The following is a 20000-nucleotide window of genomic DNA, read 5'->3' as shown; positions in this document are numbered from 1 at the left end:
TGTCCAAATCCATTCAAAGAAGTGTCTGGTTCTTTTATATCCCCTTAACCAGACATGTAAGGATAACAAAGTGGAAGACACTTAAGTCCAACAATGTCTGGTTTATGGTGTTGGATTTATTTACCACACATATCACAAATTCTCATTGGGTTTACAATATTCTTTCTCTAGGGTGAGATCAGACATTTTGATCTCACCCACCCAACCCACGCATGTGTATGAAAGGAGGACAGACCACAAAACGGGGAGTCTCCCTCCTGCTCTTCACGAACAGCGTGTGGGTTCTATAACATCCCACAGTGTTATTTAACAGGAAATGGGGCCTACAGTTTATAGTCCTTATCTGAGAAGACTTAAAAGTCCAACCATTTGCAGATGAAATTACAAAGCCAGCACTTTCTCCTCATCATTTTAAGACCAAAAGTGTTGGTTCAGCTGGAGTCGAAATCATGACCTCCCACATAGCAGCCCAGTGCTCAACCAACTGAGCCACCAGTGCAGAGTACAAAATGTCAAATCCAAAAGCGATGTTATCAACTCAACAGACACAGCTGCTATAGATGATGTCAAACCCATCATGATATGCAGCACATGGATTTGTTGTCCTGCTATAATTTTTACTTAAAAACTGAGCAAATGTAATGCTAGACATTTGATGGAACCATCTTGATAACGTCACCTCACCTCACCCACTAACAGGAAAAGTCTTTAACCCATCGACATCCAAACTGGCCGAAACCGGCCAGACTTAGTATTTTACTCAGTCTAACTCCAGAGTATTTTACTCTGTCTAACGCCAGACGATTTTACTCGTCAATGGGGAACCCCTGGGAGTCAACGGGTTAATTAAACATAAATAAAATAATTATTGTGCACCATTTAATTTAATGAAATTAAGAAAAAAAAGAAATTTAACCCCTAGCACTACCATTGATGATGGTCATATCTATGAGTGTCTGCATCATAGATTCCTCCAACATCAACAACAACATCACATTTTGACAGCTCTTCAGGATTCCTAGTGCGTACTACATCAGCATGTTTGTACTCTGGTAACTGTTTCAGCATAAAGCATGCTAAGACTTCATCACAGTGGAATGTTCCATTATGTGTTCCTATCTTTGGAGAAACCAACTGTTTCTTGGCTTCAGGTGAGTTATCCTCATTCAGATGTGCATTGGCCATATCAGCAGAAGAATAGAGCAGTTCATTGATCCCTAAGGAAAGAAATGTACAGATATCTGCTGTCAGAACTATAATACGGGAAATATGAAAGACATTTTGAACAGCAAAGAGAGCCATGTCATTGCAGTCCTGAATCATGAGCGTTAGTTATGGCCTTAAGTAATTTATGCTGGCTGCACAAGCCATTGTTAACAATATTATTGTAGTTCGCTATTCTTTAGACATCTATTGTTTATTTCCATCTATGGTGATTTGGGCTTACATGGCGCTTTTCACTTATGTGGTAACAAAAGGAAAGCCTGAAAAGTTCAGGCTTGAATGGGAATTTAACCACGACCTATGCAATACTGGTACAATGCTCTACCAATTTATTTATTGATTTACTTAATTATTTTTTTTATTTTAGTTTATTTCATATACTTAAGGTGGTTCAAACCAGTTTCAAGAGACCTTGTTATTAGAAAGGGGTAGTTTCTAAAGAAAATGTGGTGCTGCGTCGGTGGGGAAGTAGTATACAAAAATTTGGCTTTATCAACGGGGTGATAATGTAAATTGGCCACTGTACAGATATTCTAAAAGCTGATGTTTTGAGCATTAGCCCTTCGTCAGAGCGAAATTATCGAGGAATTGTGGGTTACGTGTAGTTTTTATAGTAGAGTAGGAGCTGTTACCATGGCAACAGGAAAGCCTTGCAAAACACCCTATATATTGGCTTTGGTTACTCTTATCTGAAAAACGAACTCTATGATCCCAATATTTTATTGCACAAAAGTGATCAGCAGGCCAAGATGGAACTCTCTGCAAAGTTTAAAAAAAATATGTGGAGCGGATTCAGGGCTACCTTAAATTTTCAATTATTTAAGACGGCTCTGAATCCGCTCCACAGCATTAACTTTTTTAGAAAGTTTCATTCTGGCAGGCTGATTACATTTCAGAAATTTTAAAAAAGGGGCTCACCGAGTTCATTCTTGAGATATGAGCAGCTAAAGACAAAATATGGGGTTTTTGCAGGGCTTTCCTGTTGCCATGGTAACTTTTTACATCACAAAAATGACTGAATCTTTTTCAGCAATAATTGGTGTTTGATATGGTACCATAACATTGCTGTTAAGTGACAGAACATTTCTTTCAAGTGGTGAAACTCGTTTGAGCCACCTTAAGTGAGTGAATGTCGAGGAGGGTAGTAATCAGTAAAGTGCCAGTGAAAGTCCATGAAAGGGTCAGAGACCCATACAAGATAGACCACCCTAATAACTAAGATATATAACTACACTACAATAGGGAAATATAAAATACTCTACAGTGGAGAGTCTAGTCCAATAGATAAATAAACAATATAGGAATACGATAATTTTTGAGCCACTTGCAGGGATGTGAAATGAAGGCACCAGCAATTAAAGACATGCGATCTCAAATATTTAAATAATTTTATTCTCTCCGCAGCTCAAATATTATGTCTTTGGTATACAGCCTTTTCATTTCTACGTCGTCTAACAACCCACAACATTTGACATCAAAATATTGATAGAATACTGCATCAGGAGGATCGCGGAGGTCGTTCAGGTATTCAGCAGTTTATACTCCGTTAGTTTCTACGAAACGGTCACATTAAATAAACAGCTGCCGAACGCTGCCACTATTTACTCTTAATGACTTTTATAGTTTAATCCCCTTTTTACCTAGTTATTGTTCATCATCCACGGTGATGGGTCACCCCCATCACGTCAAAATCACAACTACGAATCACCCGCATCACAAATTTAGATCATTCAGAAGAGAACCATCCAAATATCGAACCTTGAGACCATAAAAGTATCGATGTACCTTTCTACTATCGATAAGTGGATTGAATACGCAACTCGTTAAAACCACTTTACCTCTCCAAGAAATATATTTTGCTCTATAGCCAACTGACCGTCTCCACACGTACACGTGCTGCAACATACAAAGCTATCACTTTCCACCCGCTTCCACTGTGAACACAGGTAGCCCAAGGTTGAGAGTGTTGGCAGACTACTCCCACCCCGTCCTGTGTTAATTTTAGCTCGGTTTTCCCTCCTGACCTCTACTATATGAGACGATGGGAAAATTTCGGCATATTTCCTTTAGTCATGGTTGATTTCCTATCAAACTCCAGTAAACCATTAATGTTCTATTTCAGTTAGGCACTGATGGATGGCATTGCGTGACAAAGAGCAGTAATTTCTTTTGCTCGTCCTCTTTACTGGGTTGCCAGTATGGCAATCCCAGTCGGAAAGTGGGTGGGATTTGTTTGTTTAATTTTTTTTTTTTCCGTGTCGGTAAAAGTCTTGCCTGTCACTCCCCTGCTAAGTGGTGTCTTTGTGCATAGAGCCTTCTGCCCGTATTTTCTTAGGATCGAGAGGGTAGTGGAAATGCGTAGATTTCTCTGGTGGACACAGGAGAATCATTAGGGACCTTAAGATTTGAGGACGTCATCTATCTAGGACGCCACCGGAAGTTCGTTTTCGCCTGATAATGTCACTGCGCATGTCTGTGTGTGAATGGGACGGCGTTTCACATTTAGTGAGTACGCCATTTTTTTCATTTCGCGTCCTACGTAAAACGTGAGTATGTTTTTGTTTTTGGAGCTCAAATTATTCATTTCTTTCGCCGTTTTCGCTGTGCTTTTGGATGTTCTATTGTTAACAGTGCTTGTTATTTCATAGATAGACGATGGATTCCAGTTCCGAGTAAGTAGACTCCACATACTTTGCCTATTAACGGGATGGAAAAATTTATCATGTTGAGCATCAATTTATCATGCCATGTGAGAGATCGACTGATGTAAGAAGAGTGTAGTTTTTATCAGTAGTCAAACTCTCACAGCGAGCCTAATCAAATGTTTTCGAGCGCTGCAATTTTTCCTTTGAAGTCTCGATATATTGTCCTCCTGATTGCCATGTTTTGATTAAATTCATGACTTTGTAATTTTACTGGTTGCTCTTACACCGTTTCCGCGGCTTGAGAATAGATATATCGGAGATGCTTGTTTTCTGGATAAGTACTGTAATATATTTATTTCTCTCGTAGTTAAGGCTCTCATATTTATTATCCATGTAAGTTTCATTCCACTACAATGCAAAGAATACTCGCCGCTATTTATAAAGCCTCCATGACATTAATTTTTTCTCTCTATCAAAGACCAGTTAAGTTCAGGATTTTACATATATGTCTTTCTGTGGGACAATTTGAACAAAATGATACCTACTTTTGAAACTTGTTACAATTGAAATGGTGTTTGATTTGTCGTGAAGTGGTTGTTGAATTTTAATTTGCTTGGGTTATATTAGAGCATATCAAACATAAAAATCTCAGCAACTAATGCTGTTCAATTCAGTTGCATTAACTCTGAAGATATATAGCTTGAAATGTAGGCTATTGTAGTGATATTTGCTTTTCTTTTAATAGAGTGCCAGCTTTTCCAGGGGTCCAGATGTGGACAAAAGAGCATGACATTCTGCTGTGCAGGGAAGTTCTCTCAGTGAATCCATTTTCTGCAAAAAGAAATTCGAATGAACGAGGAAAACTGTGGGAGGAAATTAGCACCAACCTGAATAGCACAAGTGGTGTGCGTTTTTTTTTAACAAAAAGATCAGTTCGGGATCACCTCAACATATTAATTAAGAGGTACAGGAAGAAGATGAATGCTGAAGAAAGGTCAACTGGAGTGTCACCTGAACCTACAGAATTGGACCAAGCACTGGCTGATATTATTGAAATGGAGGAAGTCGCTTCCACCTCCCAGGAGATTGATGAAGCAGTGATTAAAGAGAAAGAGGACACTGATAAACAGAAAGCTGAAAGTATAAGAAAAAAGGCCATGGAGAAGTTAGGAGAAACCCAGAAGAGAGCAGTCGAGGAAGGAGAACAGGAAAACCATATGAAGAAAAAGAGAAGGAGTGGCAATGAAACAATCTCATTTCTGCGTGAGAAAGCTGAAAGCGAGAAGGCATTGAGAGAAGAAGAGTTAGCAATACGACGAAAGCAGCAAGAATTGGAGGAGAAGAAGCTGGCTTCTTATCTTGATCAACAGAAATCTATGATGGAGCTAATGCACCACCAGCAGCAGCAACAATCTCAGATCCTCATGGCTGTTGTTGACAAACTTATGAACCAAAAAAGTTAGATCCCTGCACTCAGGAGTATTTTCCATTGTTTACCACATTATACCATAATCTTATTTGTTACAGCTTTTTTTACGTATTAATTCATTGTATTGTTAAGAAAAACTCCATTTAATGGAGGTTTATCAAACTTGAACAACCATTTCGTTCTTTATTCAATCTTGTTGTGCCATAAGTTTACATACTGAAGTTGTGTTGATTAAATAAAGTTTTGTCATATTACATCAATAATTAAATCAAGCAAAGTATTCTTGCAACATGGGTGGGTCCAAATCAAAATACTGGGAAGTGGTATTACCATAAAGGCATGTAAGGGCATTCCTTAAAAGGGCACAAACAATGTACATTTTACCTATTTGGCTGAGCCCTATTTTTAAGTTTTTCTTAAAATCGAGAAAGCAAAAATAATTAATTGTGTCCCCAAACAGCCATTCCACTGAGCTTCTCACTGGGCTCATGGAACTGTTAAACTGCTGCATTGGGGGAGTCAGGATGCCATTCCGAAATGGAGCTTGGAGGTGTACGCGAAGAGGATAGGCTGGGTCCCCATATATACACAAAGGCTGCCCAGTTGGGGAGAAAGCAAATCTTTGGAGATCATGGTACAGTCCTGAGTCTCGTAGCATTCCCGCATCATGCTTTCTGCCCTCTGGAAATAGTAAAGGTTTGTAGAATTAGGGGGGTGAAAATTATTAATAATTGTTGATAAAAGCTGCCATTCTATTTATCTTTACTGTTGTACTGTTTGGCTACAAAAGATGACCCTATGTTATAGGGTTCCTGCCTGTTTCATTGTGGTCCTCACATGTTTGCTATTTTACTGTTCACTGATTGTATATGACAACATATGAGAAGTATGTACTAGAGGTACTTTGACCCAGGTCTCCAGTAGGTTTTCTTGTGTTCAAATTCCTGCAGTGTTATAACAGTAGAGCCCACTGCTAAAGCTTCTGATTGTTTATAAATATAAATAAAATTGAACGATACAGCTATAATTAAACACACTTACCAACAGGACCGTAAAGATTGGCAATTAGTCCATTTGGAATGGCGATTGATTGAAATTTCAGGGCATGCACCCTCTTGTGCCCATTGTAAACAATTCTTTGATTGGTGTTTGGGCGACAAATTGGACGAACTGTACCGTCCACAAAGCCGAAACAATTGTCGAGGGCCGCACCTTTATTTGAAACAGCTTCAGCATATGTCTGTAATGCATGGGGATTTAAAATAGTGTGATTCCACTCTGATATCCGACGACCATGATGCTCAAATATAAAATCAATGACTGTATTACTTATCATGGAGATTTCAGGGACAGGTCTGCCGAAAGTGCTTATGAGGTCGCTGTAGCGGCAAGGGTATGCCAGCCTTTTTAGAACGATGCATAATCCTTCAGTACTGTCACAGATTGTTCCTTGTTTACACTTTATTTCGTCAGGCAAGCCAAGAACATCAACCAAGAGAGGAATGTCGTATTTTTCGAAACGTAAATCTGTCTTACACTCGGCCTCACTTTTACCTTGCAACGTAAATCTTTCATAATTCCAAAAAGGATACTCTGGATTTTTCGATTTGTTAGCATCATACAACATGAGAAACTCATCCTCATTGATTATTTCCTCGCAAAAACTTACAAGAAGTTCGTCACGCGCTTTCCTGAAGGACGCCATTCTCGACCAAGGCGCTAGAAAAAGTTCCCGTCGTGTTTATCTTTTCTTAAGTCTAAAGTTCCCGCGCAAAGGACGGCGTTCTCGCCCCAGGCCTTTATATGCCGTGACGTCCTAGGAGAAGACGCCGTTCTCAAATCTTAAGGTCTCTAATAACTTAGCCTGCAATGACGTCGAAAGTCATGTAACGCGAATGGCGTTTTAGTGGATCCTTAAACAAAATATACCCTAAACATAAACATAAATATAAATAAACATAAACATAAATATAAACTAGGCAGGCGGTGAAAAACCAACACCTGGAATCTCAAAAGCGACGAGTAAGGGACTTCGACAACAATCTATCGCTCGTCGAGCCGAAATCAAAGTGAGCAGTATTTCTAAAATAATATTTTACCAAGTGTGCTGTTATGCTGTTATGTGCTGTTATTTACCAAGTGTGCTGTTATGCTGTTATGTTATGTCCTCTCATTTTTGCCCCGCCGTGAGAGACCTCTGCTAGCAGGGAAAGTCGGTGACCCACTGTTTTTATTTCTTTGTTGCAAATCTCCCTAAATTCTATAACTTTTTAGCGAGTATGACGAAAAAGGTAACTAGTAGAATTAAAGATACATCGAAAAAAGGCTTTTTAGTTTACAGAAAATTGTACTAGATAACTTTCCCCGAAACTTTTTTATTTGGAGTGCCATTGTGAATGATACGTGCATGCAAAAAATCAAGATAGGTCACCGAGCAAAAAAACGAGTTAAGGACAATTTTTTAGTTAGGTTTATACAGTTAGGGTACCCATATCAAGACAAAATTTTGCCAGGATATTCAGTAGCCATCGTAGATTTCTCACATTATATTTTCCTCCAAAATAACGTTACCATGGCAACGATATTAAGCATTTCTTTGAGCCTTAAAATCAACATATATTGTCTTTTTTGAAAAAGCCGGACGGCGAAATCTTCCTATTCATCGTTGCCAGATAATGTTAGAAATAATCTCTAAAATATGTAAAATTCAACAAAATCTGTAGGCCAGTTTTTCGAAAAAATCAGTGTCCTTAAATTTTTTTTCACCTACAGAATTTTTTTAAATTTGAAAGACAAATGTTTTAAAGTAATCTAAGCTAACATGCAAAAAATGAAAAGAAGTCACCGTTCGGAAGCAGAGATATAAAAGAGTAAAGTTGCAAAATCAGGAAAAATGAGGGAGTTGCAAGATCAGCATTTACGTGTGCGTCACGCGCTCATTCGTCACCCTTTCGAGCAGCCGCGGCTACACGAGCTCATTCAATTTCTGGCGATTTTTTTTTTGCGATTTTTTCAGCTGTCGCGTCGCCAGTTCAAGGGTGGCTGCACTTGCGATTTTTATCGCGCGCTGGCGACGCGACAAAATTTGAAAAAATCGCATCACCTTCGAGAGCAAAAGATTGCTTTCTACGAATGTCTTCGAGAAGAGTTTGTTCTAAGTAGTCTCAGGTAGGCCTTGGCCGATTGTGCTCCTAAAAGTGGCATATTATGCTACTAGCAGTGCTCGAAATGTTGCCAAATTATGCCAAAATTATGCTCCTGATTTCCGAAATTATGCTCACAAAACGACGTAGATTCTGTACATATAGGCGCGCAATCATTACACCAAATTTTGGAGTGGTATGGCAGTTGTGCTAGCTTACACAATCCCCACGTGAAGCCGGATGGGAAACCAGAGTACCAGACTCCTCCAAAAAGTTAACCGCGCACGCAGAATTCGCCAAAAGAGGCCTAGTAATTGAGCACGTCAGAACAAAGTCTATACTAAGACACGCATTGCAAAAACATACTCCCTAAATTGAAATTAATATCTGTAGAAAATACACCATATTTAATATATTTTATGAATTTATGCTCCAAAAAGTGCTCAAATTTGCTAATTATGCCGTGGCAGGGCAGTGCTCGTTTTTTTTTTTAATTGCTTTTTAGCTCCAAGGCCTAGTACAATACATACTTAATTGACCGCTACCCATAGGGGCTTTTCAGGGCCATGAAACACAACGAAACGACGGAACAGAACAACAACAACAACAACAACAACTGTTAGGAATCCCAACTGGCCGGAGGCAAACCAGTTGGCTACTTACAAGTGCAGCTGGGAAGTTGAACCAGGGACTACCAGGATCAAATTCAACGAGTGGTTAGAGCGAGTCTTGAACCCGGGATCCCCGGATTTCAAGGGAAGCGCCCTAACCACTTGGCCACACTGCCACCCTTAAGTCTTCTCCTTTTACAAAGCCTTTCCTTACTCCAGCTAAAATGTGCGTATTGAAATTTCTCCCTTGGCTTAAAATGGCTGCGCACATCATGAGAATCAAGGATGTTGTCTTTCTCAATCTGTCGCCTATGGAGACGCCTATGTTCAGAAACGTAATCTCTGTGCCAGATATTTCAGCCCTAAATTTTTAATTGCAAGGTGTTGGGTGTTAGCTAGTCTAATGAATTCTTCTATTTCGTTTCTGTTATTTTCCCAAAAAGAAAATATGTCGTCTTGGTATCTTTTTCGTTGTGCTCTGACTCAAGATGTCCGTCAGTTTCTATCTTAGACATAAATATAATTATTGCAAAGGAAACTGCCATTTTTTGTTCCCATTGCGGTACCATGTGTCTGAAGATAGTTCTTTCCGTTAAATTGGAAAGAGGTTTCATTGAGTATAATGCGCCGATCAACTCGAAACTTCAACCTCAACTCCCCTCCTCGGGGCACATCCCGGGCATTTTAAATTTTGAAGATTGGATCGTTCAAATTCCCGTCCCCTCGGGCCAAAATGGGGTTCAAATGCCCTACCCAATCATCGGATTTGTCTGTCAAACCCTACTAAAGAGCAATCGTCGTCGGCTCCTGTTTTCTGAAATAAAGCTTTTGTATAAACATGCCAACACATGTTTCGTGACCCTTTATATGATGATCTGATCAGTTCGTTCCTTGGTTCATCACGGGAAGTTAGAACCCACAAATGACCAATTCCGAACGTTAGTGGCTTCATAGCTCAGTCAGGGTTAGAGCGTTGCACTAGTATCGCGAGATTACGGGTTCAAACCCCGTTGAAATCCTAAATTTTTCGGGCTTCTCTACGCAATTGCTAAAATTGCGTTCATAACTGCGAGGATCATGGCTTTACTTGATTATGGATTTTTGTAAGTGAGTCGGTAGATGTCCGATATTATTTGGTTGACTCTGTTAGCTGTTTCCTCTGCGATCGGTTGTGTAAGGGGCGTGTAATTGTTTACTTCAAGTTGGGTTCTTGTCTAATTTAATCATGACGACTGTTGTGGTCCCCTTGTCTTCCTTTGGTGTTCAATGTTTATACCTAATGCGCCGATCGACTCGAAACTTCAACACCCCCCCCCCCCCCCCCGGGCAAAGCCCAGGCATTTGAACTTTTGAAGATTGGATCGTTCAAATTCCCGCCCCCTCGGGCCAAAATGGGGTTCAAATGCCATACCCTATCGTCGGATTTGTTTGTCATACCCTACTAAACAACAGTCGTCGTCGGCTCCTGCCATCTTTACTAAAGACCTTTTGAAGACCCTTTTTGTTCCACACCCCACGCAGGCAAAGGTCAAATTCCCCACCCCCAGGCACAGAGGATAGTCAAATGCCCGTGGTTTGCCCGGGGGGAGGGGGGGGGGGTATGTTGAAGTTTCGATTTGATCGGCGCATAACACATGCTGACAACGACATCTGCTCCATTGAGGCTTCTTTAAATCAAGACTTGTCAAATATAAACAGTTGGCTCATTGCTAAGAAATTGACCTTCAACATTAAAACAAAAATTGAACAGTCTATTCGCTCTCCCTGTCTTGGAAATTAATGGTACACAATTAAACAGAGGGGGGAGGGGGGGGGGGGGAGAGGGGAGAGAGGGGACTCCGCACGAAATCCGAAATTTGAAATGGAAGGGTTCATGGAAGGTTGGTAGTTTCCTTCCCGTGAAAAATATACTAGTGCATTCTCCTTACAAACCATTCGAAATCTCGCAGCAACTGCGTTCGTATTTGTGTAGAAGGTCATTGAAAATTCCGACCAAAGTCCAACGGAGCAGAGGGCGGAGGAGTTTCAAACCAAAAATCTTCCAAAAGGGGAAGGAAGGAGGAATCACACAGTATCACCCATTTATGACAACTGCGCACCAAAACATTCTTAACTGTATGTTTTTCGAGCAGGTCTTCGTTGTCGATACTACCATAGCCCACCTCCCTTCCTGTGTGACTATTTTCCTGCTTTAACGGGATTTGAGCGATTGTTTTGCCTCCCTTGGTTCAGTTATGTAGCAGCTCTTGTAACCTGCCATTGTAATTTAAATCCGAGTTATTGTCTTAATTGTTTAGTCTTTTGTTTTTGACTTGGGTATCGATCCAATCCCAATTACGTTGCGAAAGCTGCTACGTAACTTCCTCTGGTTGTTATCGAATTTGATAATTCGCTAACGTCATTTCAGTTTTTTTTCCGAATTGCGTTTACTCTTCTGTTTTAAAGCGCGTCTCACAGCCAAGGAGAACCGTTTAAAGTGAGTGTGGTTTTGCACAAAGCCTCGCTTTCAAACAGAGACAGATGAAAAAAATCGATAAGTACTCCGGGGCCCGTTTCTCAAAGGTCCCGAAACTTTACGGGCCATTTTCGGGTGTCACAATTGCCTTTGTATCTCAAGAACGTAGAGGGTTTAAGTCGTCAAACTTCACAGTCATTTTTCTTTTGTTACCTTGAAAACATGTTTTTAATGTAAGAAAAACTAAGAGGATTGCGAAGTTTGGTGGCTTAGAACCTCGGCGATGCGAAGATATAAAGGGAATTGTGGCACCCGAAATAGGCCCGAAAAGTTTCAGGACTTTTGAGAAACAGGCCACTGGTCATTGAGCCGATGAATGCAAACGAGACAATCCTAAAACCTTTGTCGTTTATTCCTTCTAAACAAATGCTATCTTTTCAAGTATGAAATACTGTAGATTTATGGCTTGTATATACACGATATATGGATTTAGTTTAAACAGCAATCTACGGAAACAATGGTTTTCAGGAAAACCGCTTAATGTATGATCATGGTGTCTGCCTAAAACGCAATCGTATCCATTATCTCTTGATTAGTTGCTTCTCAAATCAATTGTTTCACAAATTGCTTATTCCTTGAGTGGTTTAGTTAACCTTTTTTTTCCGCCTCTTTTTCTACCATCTTCAGATTTTGCGATATCACTGATCAGGCCAACTATCGCGTTGGCTATTTCATTGGTGTTTTTGTCCGGCCTGGAAATCTGATGCCTCTGCCAGGCTCCCTGAAAGAATGGCACATTCAAAGGGATGCCTTCTTGATCAGCTGCCAGCTGAAGATTACGTGACTCGGCCATTAAACGGCTGGCCTCTCGCATTATAGTGAAGCGCCGCATGGCACGTTTGTGAAGACCAGCTTGGTGTGTCTGATGATTGGCCTCTGAGAAGAGATTGCTAACCTTGGCCTGTTCCTCAGGTGTCATAGTGTCGAAACCTAAGATAAAAGGCAATTGTTGAATTATTTTTCTCAGAACGGAAAGATTATCCACTACGTCAAACGAAAATAATATAAGAGAGTTTCGAGAATTAATAGAGAACTTTAGCATCGCGTTTACATGAAGCAGCGAACGGCAAGCTACTTCATGCCATAAAAGCATAAAAATTCTCTTATTCTCAATAGCCCCTTTTCTCATTTGCAAAAAAATGTAATCTAACGTGGATGCGAGGCAATTTCGGATCAAAACTACAAAATAGCCCGAAATTGCCTCACATACATGCTAGCTAGATTGTATTGTAGTGCAAATGAGAAAAACTAGCCGCGAAAAGGGCTATTGTCTCCTTCAAAAGAGAAGTGGCTCAATCTTCGTAGCTAACAAACAAGGACTCAACTAACATCAAAGTTGGTCAAACGCAAACTTCAGCTTGACTTTCCCGGTTGCAGTACATGCATTGCTAAATCTCTCAATTGAAAAGTATCGCAAACGTGCACTTTCGTGTCTCACTTCGTTGCAAGTGAAAGTTGTTCGAATATGCTTCAGTGGTTCGACAGGTGGACAACGTTCAGTATTCACTGCATAAATCATCCAGAGGTTTTGATATTGCTTAATCGCTGGATAGAGCCATCCACTTTTTGAACAACTAAGGTCTTGTTGACGAAGGTTCAAAATGCAGATTGCACGAAATCCTCTACTAGTGTGCTTTTCATTTTACACTGGCCGTGGTACCAGTTCTTCACGCTTGCTGTGTGGCACCTGTTCCAAGATTTGCTATTCAAACCACATGGTTGCACCTTTTGTTTGTTATTGGAAACATTAAGTGCAAGACGATGCAAAAGCCGGACGCACGATAAGGTTCAACAGTTCGCCATAAGCAACATTTATCTTCTGTAATGTGATTGGGTGAACAACCAGTGCTTTTCAGTCACGAACTTTGTAACAGACATTTCCTCTCGTTGTGATCTTTCTATCTTTGCGGGGAGACCGTTTTCAAGAGCAAGACTCGATTACGTATCGCGCTTTGAAACTCCTAATCGGAAGTGCATCCCTTTACAGTCCTCACAATTTTGAACGCTATGAATCGGACTTCCGGTAAAAAGACCTCACAAACACAAACCCACAGGACCTAGCAAAAAGACTTTCGGCGTTCGAGTGGTATTTTCAAAGAGTCGATATTAAGGGAAACTTAAGCCTAAACGGCCAATGTTAGATTTTGGATTTTGCAAGTGTATGGGGTTTTGGAATATGTTGAAAGGGCTTGCAGGATTTAGACGTCAAGTTACGTTTTAGTTTTTGCAGGTAATTTTGGGATTTTCAAAAGTGATGTAGAGGTTTACATCCGCGGGTCAATGACTAACGTTGACTTGAAGTTGTCTCAAGTTTTATGATAAATACATGTACGCTGGATTCACAAGCTGCAGGGGTTTGATAATGTTATCATCGTGCTTGAATACTGTTTTGTTTGTCTGTCTGTCTGTCTGTCTACTATCCCAGTACGAACCAGTACGAACCTTTAACAAGTTGTCCACAGTCGCACCTTGGGCAAGATCCGGGAGACCGGACAATCCGACACAGGGATGGGCACTCTGATAAAATGTTTGGGCATCCTGTAAGATGACAACCAATAGGCAGGTCTTCATTGGGCCGATTTATAATATCAGGATTTAAGTTGGAGATAAACTGGGCTTTGCTCGGCGGAGAGGTTACTAAACGAGTTTGAGGACAGACATAACAATCATAAATGGTCGACGAGTTCACTGATTTTGATTTTGTTGTTTTATTTTATTCACGGTAAATGAGTTGAGAAATAAATCAAGAGATATCGTTATCCGTATATGAAATCCATCCTTTATTCCTTGCGAGAGCTTATTTGAAATGATTCCGTGAAGGTGGAATTTCCGCGCGCTTTTTACGCCATTGAACCCACTGCTCACCTCGCTTCTCGATTGATGAGTCAGTATAATTTCCTGTTTTCTCCGCGTTTCTTCTTCGATCTGAAATAAATTAAGTACAAATTAAAAGTCCCTGTAAGGATTACCAAAAGATCCTACACCCTAGAAACATCAACGGGATGATTAGCAAATTCCGGAAGTATGGATGCCCACAATCCAGCCTCGTTCCCAGGGTCTCTCTTCTCTGCCTCCCCGACAAAGGAGGCAGAGAAGAGAGACCCTGGGAACGAGGTTGACCCACGATCAAGAAACACAAGAACAAGAACAGAAGAGCCGTAAGACAGCGGACCGCTGATGAAACAATCCACCGAAACACCGAAAATAGCAATGCAAACATCACAGAACCAACCAAAGCGGATGTAACCCATCTTGAAAAGTGACGCGTAACCAGTCGACGTCGCCACCTGATCAAAACTAGCAACATGCAGAGAAACGCCTCGATTTCCATCGTGAGTGACTGCATCGTAAAGCAAAGGAGGTTCTTTGATCCTTAATGTACTCACGTCTTTTACAGATGAAACCGAAAGGTTTGTAACAGTTGTCGTCATCCCATCTCCCCCAGTCATACCGCTGGTACACAATACCGCACTGCTCATCTTTACCGTCATAGTGCTGTCCTTCCTTCCAGTTTTGGTATCTAGGGTGAACAAGACAACAAAAAGCACTTCTTTTGTCTGGTCACAATGGTTATTCCTTTACTTGAGTGTCGATTACTACGGTTTCGCATTTGTAATAACTTGCCCTAGAAGCTCGTGCCAAATTTTAGCCAATCCGATTCACACCAATTTCTCTCCGCTTTTGCCTGATTTTGCCAAATATTTAAAATGAAACAACAGAACACAACAGCAAATTTTGAGAATTCCAACTGGCCGGTGGCAACCCATTGGATATTGTCTAGACGAAGTGCATCCGATTTATTGAACCAGGGACTACGAGGATCAAATTAAAGGAGTGGTCGGAACGGGTCTTAAATCCGGGATTTCCGGATTTCAGCGCAAGAGCCCTAACCACTGAAAAGAACCACGTGTAACGTGACGCTCTCGGCGCGTCTTTATCCTCGCTCGATGTGCAAAGCACTTTACCTGTAGCGCGAACCATCGATCCAGGACCACATTCGTTTTTCCTCTTTGTATGACATACCAATCCACAGTTTATTCACTTCAGTTGACCTGCGCAGTTGGTCCGTGATGAACTCGTTTTCTTCTCGCGTATGCACGCTTAGTAGTTCCGCATTACAAAGCTATAAGAAGACAGTTAAAATCAACCTTACAGGTCGGTCATAGACACATCTGTTCGTCATTAATTGAGTTAATCACATGCTGCATTCATGAGGGGGCTGGCTCCTTTAACTTGGGTGTTGACTATCAGCTTCTGTTTTCTTCTTTTCTTGTTTCTACTTGCTACAGACCTGGTGTAAGATTTCGTCTTAAGATTGTCCGCAACGAGGATGACCCAAAACCCATGATATGTTCCGACTCCAATTAAGACTTGGCCATTCTGACAAAAACTACTTCGAAAAGTTGTTTTTGCCACTTTCCTATTCATTTCTTAATTTCTTAAGTTATGAGTACCTTGCAAGCTCTAACAGCATCAAACCAACTCTTCATTTCATCCGTTGATACTTGATATTCAAAAGCACTTTCTTGCATGGGTTCAAAGTTATCACATTTTGCATAAATTGTATCTAAAATAAAGCGAAGGAAAGAAAAGTCACGCTTTTAACATTTATAAATTAAAGAGGCTGAAGTTAGAGTGTTGGACGTAAAAATGAGCTGAAAATTACCTCCTCGTGTAATTTTCACTCTAGCGACATCACCCGAGTCATCGGGCCTTAAGCCCAGCGTGTATTCTCCATTTAGCTGAAGAGGTTCTTTATTCTTCACGTCCACTGCTCTCAGTACAATTCTCTTATATTCGTCACCAGGCTCCAAGCGTGCGTACTCCACTTGCGATTCATCCACATCAAGTGTTGTGGCCGGGAGAATCTGGTCTGAGACGATTCTTGCTCGGCCTCCAGCGTGGTTTATAAGTTTTACGTAGAACCATCGGTTACCGCTTCCTAACAACAATTCCGGAATAGAATACACATTATTTCTCGATTCGCTTCAGTATTTCCGTAAGCTAAGGATAGCTAATTGCGAATACTGGAAAACATGAACAGGAGTCTGTGTTTAACTACTTAATGCAAGAAGAGACTTTCGTTAAAAATCTGTTACTAAAATCCGCATCTCTGCTTCTCCTAACCTCTTACCAGATTGCGAAATTCCTTGATCTGTGGTATTCTTAGCCTGCGTAGCGGTATTGTTGGCACGAGCCTCCCATTCTCCGCACGGCTTATCTGCCTCTCACGCCATAGCCAGCTACGCAGGCTATGGAATTCTTTTAAGTATAATTCTTGGAGGGGATGGAAAGCTAAAGTTACACTTTCGGTTACTTGTGTTTTAAATCCTAAACAGCCCGAGCCTAGTTCAAGCGTTTAAGCAAATGGTGAATAAGTTTTAATTGATATTCCCTCAAGAAACAAAATAATAATTACAAATCGTCATAACAAACGGTACCTGACAACGTTCATAGTTGGAGGAGTGTGAAGTCGTAACAGTCGTTTTCCGTGGTCGTAAAAAGACAAAAACAACAAAAAAAAAAAAAAACACTTGCCTAAACTCTTGACAATGTGGCCGTGACGCGCATGGAGGATACCACTCCTCGTATCTACAGTGAACGAGATTAGATGTACAGCTTTTTCAGACCCAATAATTACACAATACACCCATCAGTTGAAAGACGTAAGCATTCTAAGGTCGTGAGCGCAAGCTCGGATTGATTCATTTTACGTAACAGTTAAGCTAAGACCATCTTCGGAAGTATCAGTCACTATTATCATGATGTGAAACGTTTTTCCGCCTCCTCGTGGCTTGTTCTATTAGTAATTTACAACTTTTATTGAAAATTTTAAAGGGCGTGGCGACTGTTTATAAATAACATTAATGGGAAAAATCCACAGGACTATGTAGTTACTTCCCCCCGAAACTCAATTTTTTTCTCAAGTTCAATGTTACTAGAATAGCCTAGTGTTCCTAGAAATTTATCTCCATTGCTTATTTAATTTCTCCTGGGGTAACAATTTAGGGAAATCTGAACGAGACCCATTTCTTACTCGTCACTTTTTTGTTACTCAAAGCTGAGTTTCCGCTTACCTTCTCTGGCAATATAGGCCTCTTGTGTTTCACCATAAGTGGTCGGTCTTACAAAAAAAGTTTTTTCTCCATTTATGATCAATGGTTTATCCGTATACTCATCGATTGCCTTGATAGTGATCGTGGCCTTTCGGTCAGTTCCGTTAAGAAGCCGATGATAAACGAAGATTTCGCCGCTGCTTAACACAGCACTCGGAAGGATCTTGTTCGCTTTTATTTTCACGCGCGAGCCAACTTGGTTTACAATCTTCACATTCACCCATTTCTTTACCTCTGAGACAAAAAGCAGATAGGATAAAATGCCTTGAATCGGAACTCTTTATTACTGTGTTCTGTAAAAGGTTATAAAACCAAAACAACTTTTATATTCTGATATCTATTAGACTGTAATTTTAATTGCAATTTTTATTCCTATGATTTGATGCTTTAAGTGGATACTCCTAAATCAGAATGCACTAGACTTGGAGATCAACTATATAGCTGTACACATGGAACACACCACAACACCGGGAACTACATGCGACAAATGCATGTGTGGGTTCTTTTACGACCCACAGGGTTATGAACATTGAAGGGTTGTGAGACGGGGCATACACTTTATAGTCCTTACCCGAGGTGACTAGGGAGTCTAACCATTTGCAGATGTCATTACAAAGGCAGCATTTTCTCTTCAGTTATTTAAAGACCCTGAAAGTGAGTGTTGGTCCGGCCATAGTTTTTGATCCCGCGACGTCCCGCACAGCAGTCCGATGCTCAACCAACTGAGCCAACCAGTCGAAATGGAATGGAAATGGACCCACAGAATGAGGACGGAGAGAAAATCTGACTAGGGTGGGTCTGGTAACCTTTCATTTTGTTATCTTTTTGGGGGTGCAGTGAGAGCACTCGCCTTCCATCAATGTGGCCCGGGTTCGATTCCCAGACTCGGCGTCATATGTGGTTCTGCACCAAGAGGGTACCGTGGTTTTCCCCTCTCCTCAAAAACCAGCATTTGATTTGATTTGTTGATTTCAGTTTACACTGTCCCTCAATAGTGCTCCAGCGCTAGAACGACTAGACACTAAAATAAAATTCCTTTCCTTTTTCCTTTCCTTAGAGTTTCAACCCATTTTCCGTGCAAAGTCTTCATCCACTTTCTTCATTCACAATCTTCGTCTCTTTCCATCGTCATTAAACCTATTCGTTGCCATACAGCGGTGTTTGAAATTTTGGTTACCCAAAGTTTTGTCTCCGACAGATTCCCACCCAGACCGTTTGCAACGACAGCCAGGCGACTGGGTTAACTAACATTCCCAAGCGCCGCGAAACAAGGAAGAGACAACATACACCCCAAACAACCCCGCTGAAACAATTTGAGGATGATAAGTACGCAAATCGGACTGGACTCGACAAACGATCCTTGCAATTACAAGGAAAGGTTACGTTTATACAAACGTTGGCCGTGTAGCACTTATATTTTGAACAGAATTAACTGAAGAGAGTGTAGTGTAACGTGAAGTGCTAGATTTCTATCCCATATTGTTCCCACGGCCTGCTCCCGTCTACCTTGTAGCTCAGTCGGTAGAGCGGCGGAGATCTAACCCGAAGGTCGTGGGTTCAATTCCCACCCTGGTCAGAGTTTTTCTCTGTCCTTGTGTGGGCCCAGATCCATCAGTAGGGATAACGCTCACATGGTTCATACGGGATAGAAATCTAGCACTTCACGTTACACTACACTCTCTTCAGTTGATCCTTGCAATTAGTTACAGTCCATTGCTCTGGAATGAAACAAATTGGCAATTGGCGCGAAATTGAAATGGAGTAACGTCCTCGTGTTTAGGCTTTGAAAAATAATAAACAAAATACAATCGAAAACAGTTCATACTTGATCTTCTACTATGTTGATTGTGTCTGTGATGATGATGATGATAATTGTGGTGACCTTTGCGACTCCTCTCTTCTTTGACGTACACCTGTCTCACGGGGCCTTGGAGCGAGTTGCGACGCGATAACTCTTCAGTGGTCGTGTCAGCAGACTCCCGTTGTTTCAGGTTGTCGAGGTACTTTTTGTAAACACCACGAAAATTCCCAGAGTGTATCAGACCTGTGGAATGAAGCACTGGAAATGAGGAATGAAAACGCTGCAACAAGACTTGTCATTTACTGCCCGGTGATGATGATAAAGTTACACATGAATGACAATGAAATATTTCCTGAGTACGCACCCAAGATGCGGTCAAACCAGGGTCCTGGTGTATGAACAGTGGGGCGAGACCGAACCTCACCAGCAGCTTCATCAGCTTCAATTTCAGGATTATCATCATCGTCGTCATCTGCAAATAAACAAGAAGGCGTGGTACAGTGGTGGCGGCGCAAC

General features: G+C 41.0%; 4 protein-coding genes across 6 annotated transcripts in view; 1 reads left to right on the top strand and 3 right to left on the bottom strand.

The window, feature by feature from the left end:
• Positions 1-3214, bottom strand: part of LOC138047577 (MYG1 exonuclease-like) — a 7757-nt gene extending 4543 nt beyond the window's left edge. The window contains exons 1-2 of one of the 2 annotated variants that reach the window (XM_068894489.1): positions 3063-3214; positions 929-1217 (exon numbers count right to left, since the gene is read on the bottom strand). In XM_068894489.1, coding sequence (XP_068750590.1) covers positions 929-1217; positions 3063-3129 — 356 coding nt within the window. In that variant the 5' untranslated portion in view covers positions 3130-3214. Of the gene's footprint in view, positions 1-928; positions 1218-2864 lie in introns of both variants that reach the window. The other variant, XM_068894490.1, reaches the window with a different exon arrangement.
• A 1632-nt stretch (positions 3215-4846) lies between these two features.
• On the top strand, positions 4847-5332 carry LOC138046843 (MAP7 domain-containing protein 2-like). Its single transcript, XM_068893421.1, has one exon. It carries the CDS (start codon positions 4847-4849, stop codon positions 5330-5332), a length of 486 nt encoding a protein of 161 aa, XP_068749522.1.
• Positions 5333-5534: 202 nt separating this feature from the next.
• LOC138044921 (uncharacterized) lies at positions 5535-7003 on the bottom strand. Its single transcript, XM_068891303.1, has 2 exons — positions 6340-7003; positions 5535-5979 (listed from the first exon to the last, which is right to left on the bottom strand). The coding sequence occupies exons 1-2, from the start codon at positions 7001-7003 to the stop codon at positions 5567-5569; spliced, it is 1077 nt and encodes a 358-aa protein (XP_068747404.1). The 3' UTR covers positions 5535-5566.
• A 4898-nt stretch (positions 7004-11901) lies between these two features.
• LOC138047571 (uncharacterized) overlaps positions 11902-20000 on the bottom strand; it is a 9344-nt gene continuing 1245 nt past the window's right edge. The window contains exons 2-12 of one of the 2 annotated variants that reach the window (XM_068894479.1): positions 19849-19956; positions 19509-19727; positions 17645-17917; positions 17106-17159; positions 16234-16509; positions 16022-16134; positions 15533-15690; positions 14954-15087; positions 14433-14492; positions 14010-14105; positions 11902-12497 (exon numbers count right to left, since the gene is read on the bottom strand). In XM_068894479.1, coding sequence (XP_068750580.1) covers positions 12136-12497; positions 14010-14105; positions 14433-14492; positions 14954-15087; positions 15533-15690; positions 16022-16134; positions 16234-16509; positions 17106-17159; positions 17645-17917; positions 19509-19727; positions 19849-19956 — 1853 coding nt within the window. In that variant the 3' untranslated portion in view covers positions 11902-12135. The remainder of the gene's footprint in view (positions 12498-14009; positions 14106-14432; positions 14493-14953; positions 15088-15532; positions 15691-16021; positions 16135-16233; positions 16510-17105; positions 17160-17644; positions 17918-19508; positions 19728-19848; positions 19957-20000) is intronic. The other variant, XM_068894480.1, reaches the window with a different exon arrangement.

The sequence above is a fragment of the Montipora capricornis genome, chromosome 4 (assembly GCF_036669925.1).
Source record: "Montipora capricornis isolate CH-2021 chromosome 4, ASM3666992v2, whole genome shotgun sequence".
NCBI lineage: Eukaryota > Metazoa > Cnidaria > Anthozoa > Scleractinia > Acroporidae > Montipora > Montipora capricornis.
This window is presented reverse-complemented; position numbering and strand designations above follow the sequence as displayed.